This window comes from Lolium perenne, chromosome 3 (genome assembly GCF_019359855.2).
Source record: "Lolium perenne isolate Kyuss_39 chromosome 3, Kyuss_2.0, whole genome shotgun sequence".
Taxonomy (NCBI): domain Eukaryota; kingdom Viridiplantae; phylum Streptophyta; class Magnoliopsida; order Poales; family Poaceae; genus Lolium; species Lolium perenne.
Window position 1 is genome coordinate 337,070,829 of NC_067246.2, and position 6,042 is coordinate 337,076,870.

Genomic DNA, 6,042 nt, shown 5'->3' on the forward strand with positions numbered 1-6,042 from the left:
GATTCGGTTGCAACTCAGGTTGGCTTATTGTAATCCAAGGGTTTCACATCGGCCGTGATTGCTGGTTGCATTCGTTTGCTTGCTTGCTATTTATCCCTCTCAATGTGTGAGGATCGGGCAAAACCTCCGCATCACAACATTACCACTACATGTCCGCTACATTATCAATATTGCTCTTGAAATTTCATAAAATGTTTTAAAAAATAACAACGGGAAATTATAAGAAAAGGTGTCAAAAAGGAAAAAAATGATAAATCTTTGAAAGTAAGGAACATGAAAGTTAAATTTCTTGAAAAAACAAAAAAAGGACTTTAATGTAATGTTAGTGTCTTTGTCTCACTTATTTAAAAATTCAGTGCTGGAATTTTTATAGTCAATTTGAATTTCTTTTGCATATGCAATATATATTTAGTAAAAAACTCAATAGTGAAAGTGCTTTTGTAGGTGTGTAATAATTGTGCTTTTGGAGGTCAAATGTTCTGCCCGTGTTTTTTTACATGTCGCACTACCGTACAACTCACTACGGGAAAAAAGGCACTGCCGTGCGGCACGTCGTTACCGTGCGCCATGTGCACGGCAAAGAAGTCTTTGCCGTCCGATGGCACGAAACTACACAGCAAAGAATGGCGGCATGGCAAAGAATGAAGAAAACACACGGCAAAGACCTCTGGACTGCAAAGACCCCTCAATGCACACGGTAAAGAAAATATCGACGGCAAAGCCGTATCAAGGCGCACGGCAAAGCCGTCGAACACGGCAAAGCACAAAAGACATTGCGGCGCACCCCTTTGCCTAGTGTTTTTAACAAACTCACGGCAAAGCAAGCCTTTGTCTAGTGTTTTTAACAAGCATGGCAAAGCAATCCTTTGCCTAGTGTAAGCGCACGACAAAGATGTAAAAACTGGATTTCTTCTCATCTCAAAAGGCGTGGCGCGGTATAGTTATCAACAAACGAATACTTAGCCAAGTGGCAAGGTTGCACGCTTTCCCTACTCTGCGTCCTAGGGCCAAATCTCAGACCAGCATGTTTGTGGTCTTTTTTTATAGATAAAACATGTTTGAAACATGACAAAGAAGTGACCTTTGCCGTGCGGCGTCGCCGCACGGCAAAGCCTTTTCCGTGAAACGTTGGCGAGGTGCACGGCAAAGTCTTCTTTGCCGTCGATGGCATTGCCGTGCGACCTTTGTTGTGCGGTATCGCACGGCAAAACCTTTGTCGTGCATATAAAGCCCTTCGCCGTGCTAATAGTTGCACGGCAAAGTCTTGTTTTCCCGTAGTGACTCTAGCTAACTACTTCATCAACAATTTTTCTACGAGAGTACGTGGAACCAGATAATTGTAACGCCCTCTCCTAGTTCGGTTGCAGAAAGTTTCCCAGGACAAATCTTTGATTGCCACCTAATCCTCGTAAGTGTAGCATTTTTTTATAGAAACATAGTACAAATATAGATGCTCACATACACTACACTCACCCCTATGAACGCACACGCATACCATATCTCTACGAGCACCTCCGGAAGATTGAGCTGGTGGATTGAATCTTGAAATTGACGAAGTCACAACATGCGTCTCGTTGTCGATGGAAACGTCGGCTCTCACTGAATGAATATTCCACCTTTATTTATGAGACACACATATGTCAAATCAGGAGTTTAAACTCTGGGGGGTTGGATCGAGTACAAACACCCTCCTAGCCGCCCAACCTTAGGTTGGTTCTCCCCGTAAGTGTACCATTATTGCTACTTCATCCTCAATTTTTTCCCCATATTGTTGGTATGTTCTTGCGTGGTTTCTCCCGTTTGGTCCGTGCTTCCGCTGCCGCTCTGGTTGTATAGGCCTGCTGATCAGGTTGTTAGGAAAATACTCTTGCCAATTATGTGAACCGAATTATGTCCTTGTTTTTTAGCATAATTATGTCATTGTTATAAGGCAAATTTGGTATAGAAGGCAAGAGGAGTAAAACCCATTATGCAGGCAACGGCAATCAAGCCCATGTCATGATCGAGTCGGTCACGGTGGTGTCGCTCGATACCCGCTGCCTCCCCCTTGATCGATCATATGATCTGTTGGCATTTTAATATTATAACACGCAAACGATGCGAGGCCAAGCATCGCTTCCACATACGAAAACTTGAGACAGGTAACTGATTTCTTCTCTTCTTTAGCGATTTCTGCGATGCTATGTATTGTTTTTTCCTCAATCACAGTGTCCCGTCACCTTTGGCAGCGAGGGTTAGGGCTTTGGATTGGATTTTGCAGTTGATTCCTACCGTCTGTGAGATCCAGAATCAGCTCCACCGTTCGGCAATGGCGGCGGCCGCGCCTGCCGAAGATCCGACGCCGTCGACTACCCCTGACCTTCCACTCGTCAAGAGGAGGAAGAGGGATGACCCTAGTTATCTGGAAACCTCGCCGGTCACTTCGGCCACGGCGGCTGCAGGCGGCTGGTCCTCGCTCCCAGACGACCTGGTCCGCCGCATTGGCGACTCCTTCCTCGCCACCAACGACCTCGACCACTACATGTGCCTCCGCGCCGTCTGCCTCAGCTGGCGCGCCGCCACCGACGACCCCAAGAACAACACCTTCGACCCCCGCTTCTACCCGCAAACATGGATCATCCTCGACGAGCAGCGTGACCGTGACGACGACCACGAGCTACTCCTTCTCAACGTCGCCACGGGGCGCTTCCTCCGCAAGAAGCTGCCGCTGCTCCGCGAATACTACATCGTCGCCACCACTCCCAACGGCTTCTTCGTCCTGGCGGACATGAGCCCTCCCCATGCCGCCCGCCTGTTCAACCCTCTCACCGGCGTCCTGATACGTTTCGTGGCACCCGTACCCCCCGACACGACGGTCGCCAACGTCGCTTCGCTAGCCATCATTTTGCTCGGCGACTCGTCTCGCAAGGTGTACACGGCCGTTCCTCACAGTGAAGATTTCAATGCTAGAGACTACCAGCAAGGACTTTATAATTTCTTCCGGAAGGCGGTCGTAGGTGGTGCCTACTCACACGTCTCTGGAGCCGCCTTCGGTGACGTGGTTACTAAATTTTTCGATTTGCTGATAATGGTTTATGTTGATCCTATCAAGTGTTTCTCTAGTGATTATCTTGGAGATGCAAACGACGTCCGGTGTTTCGTAGTGGGCTTGCCTGCACATATGTTGCTTGTCATGATAATAGATGGATCCCCATCTGTGGTCAAGGTGAACACCCAGACAGGTAGCATCGGGCCTATGCACAACATCAGCAGATTTGCCATCTTCATTGGTCACCGCAGGTGTCTGGCTGTCGATACTAATAGGTTCCCAGGCATTGAGGCAAACTGCTTGTACTACACTCAACACTTGGGTTCGTCTGCTCGCATCTGCAAGTACAACCTCAAGGACTGCAAAGAAGAGGTCATCTCTGAAGCCGTTGAATTCATGAAGCAGGACAAGCAGTTCGTCCTCATCGCTGACCGTCCTTTCACAATCATCCACCTTCTCTGCAGTTACACAATCAACATCCTGGATTCTCAGCTGGCCTTGCAACAGATGTCCTAAGGCGCCAACAAATCTTGTTCCAGCTTTGGACATGGTGATATCCGTGACTGAATGCTATGCTTTTGCTAAGTAGCTTGTTACCTCTCTAGTCTTTTGTTTTGTTAGTTTGGTTATGCCTTGACATGTTCTGAGCAAGGAACATGCTGTTTCTAGGTTAGCTAACCTGCTGTGGAACTACTGTAAGATATCTCCATTAGGACATGGTATCAATCTAGTGTGCTTGATGCTACCTTATGTCTGTGTGTTGACTTGTTCTTCGCTTCTAGTCTTGTATGCTTCTTAGTAATGCAATCTGGTGCTTAATTTCTGGAAGCAGTAAATGTTGGCCCAAGTTTTACTAACTTCTTACTTTAGCTCCTACAGTTGGATCATTCAACATGTAACATTGCCACATTGTTCTCCTTAGGCTTAATTTATTTAATTTGGAATGTCATGCAGTGGGGAAAAAAATAGGTTTTGGATTTGCTTACTGGTGGTCTGTAGAACCGCTGAGGCCAGGGTTTAGAACAGGGTACGCAATATAGTTTCATCTGTTTTTGTAATGCTCCCTGGCGTCTATGATTAAATTCCTTGTACTAGTTGCATTTGTAATTTGTTCCTTGTCTTTCTCGGCATTACCGCAGGAACATAGTTTGTAGCACGATTCCTGTCAACAATTGAGGATATATATGCTTTGCAGCTCATCCTTCCGGCAAAGAGGTTAAGATATTCTCTGCATAGATATTCTTTACATATTTTTATGGGATACCTAGTCGTGTTTTGAGCTGTTTTTGGATTCCTGTGGAACCAAAAACGAGCTTTTGGTGTTTCTAGACTTGGCAAGGGCCGTTGGTTTGTGGGCGATGGCTCACACTCCTTGATGTCGTTAGCATATAAATTCTTTTTGTTAAAAGACCAGTTCATTCACTTGGTAGATGATCAGAATTTAGTGATTCAGTGGATCAACAGCAATCACCTAAAGTTTAACTCCAACAATGAAGCACATCCTAGTTTTTAAGTTTCGTACCTGTGAAACTCCCTTTTGTTTTTGACAGACACATCTGAAATTCTGAACAAATGCTTCTTATGGTTCTTATATCTCCTCTACTACTGCTGTCTACTCCAAGTTTGCTGCAGCCCCTTTTGATAGCTTGCCGAGTTTCCCACCTTATCCACCCAACAAATAAGGCTTACAGTTTCGTGGCTAAACATTCGCTGGTCTTATTATCTCCTGTGGATCAGCGTATCCAGTCTTACCAAGTTACACCCAACAAACAAGGGGTACAAAAACAGATGAACGGTGAACTTGAAACTTTTTATGGGAACTGAAGGTAGTCAACCAAAATCATTGGTTGCGCAAGCTTTCCTTGCATGAGCTATCTGAATGCAAGGCACTATCGTGTTCACTTGTTGTTTTGAAGCTATTGCCTTAGTTTTTGACCTGGCCTCTGTGGTTCCTGCGCAAGTTCTCTTACTCTATACTAATACGTACTTGTTGATTCATCGGCTTCCAATGTAATAGTAACTTTTGTCTATTTCTGAATGCTGAACAAAAAAGCATATTCGGATGTGCTCCAGCTATCAATGATCCAGAGATGGAGTTTGTTTGCACTTCCCATTGACGTGCTAATGTTTCTTGATATGTTCTGTTCATCTGTAGCATGTGCAGTACTACTCACCCACTCATGCATTTCTTTCTTTCTTTCTTTCTTTCTTTCTTTCTTTCTTTCTTTCTAGAGAATCAGTTATCGTCCATTCTCTTGGTAGACGACTAGTGTTTCAGGGTTGAGCGTAAAATTGTCAGCACCATCTGTCCATCTCAAAGTTGGTAGACAACTAGTGTTTCATGTGTCAAGTCTAAAATTGTAGATTACCTGCAACTTGGTAGACAACTAGTGTTTCAGGTGTCTAAAATTGTCAGCACCATCTCAAAGTTCAATCCCAGCGACAAAGCATATAGCATTACATTTTGTACCTCTGAAACTCTCCTTTTGTTTTGGACTCTGGATTGAAATGTTTTTTCTACTGCCTGCTCAAGATTGCTCTAGTTCCGCTGCCCCCTTTCGGATCACTAGCTGTGCTGCTGGCTGTATCCAGCGTGAGGAATAATGCACTTGGTCACAGGCCCTTGCTACTGAAGAATCCACCGGTGTGAAAATACTGCATGTTAGGAGTGTCCCTTGCTACTGAAAAAACCACGGTAGGTCTTGGTATCTCTCTCTTGGAGACTATTGTTTTCAGTCCTGCAAAATCACCTGGTACTAGTGGTGTTTCAGTTACTGAATGCAGGGTAAATAAGGCAGGAAACTGGGTGCGAGCCTGGCATGCTTGAGCGACACCTTGCTGGCTTGGCAAGCAGGGGCGAATCCGAGCTCTACATAAGTGTACATGCAAAATTTTATCTGTATTGTAATTGTAAAATGAGCACGGTTCGAAGTAGCGTAAAATAAAATAAGACAATATACCGACCTGAAATTCATGACCAATACAAGGTTCCCTGAAAGGGACGCATCAGATGC

At 45.0% G+C, this 6,042-nt stretch overlaps 1 protein-coding gene across 1 annotated transcript; it reads left to right on the forward strand.

Moving 5' to 3' along the window:
- The first annotated feature begins 2,051 nt into the window (after window positions 1–2,051).
- LOC127340474 (uncharacterized) lies at window positions 2,052–3,655 on the forward strand. Its single transcript, XM_051366217.2, has one exon. It carries the CDS (start codon window positions 2,183–2,185, stop codon window positions 3,542–3,544), a length of 1,362 nt encoding a protein of 453 aa, XP_051222177.2. The 5' UTR covers window positions 2,052–2,182; the 3' UTR covers window positions 3,545–3,655.
- Window positions 3,656–6,042: the final 2,387 nt, after the last annotated feature.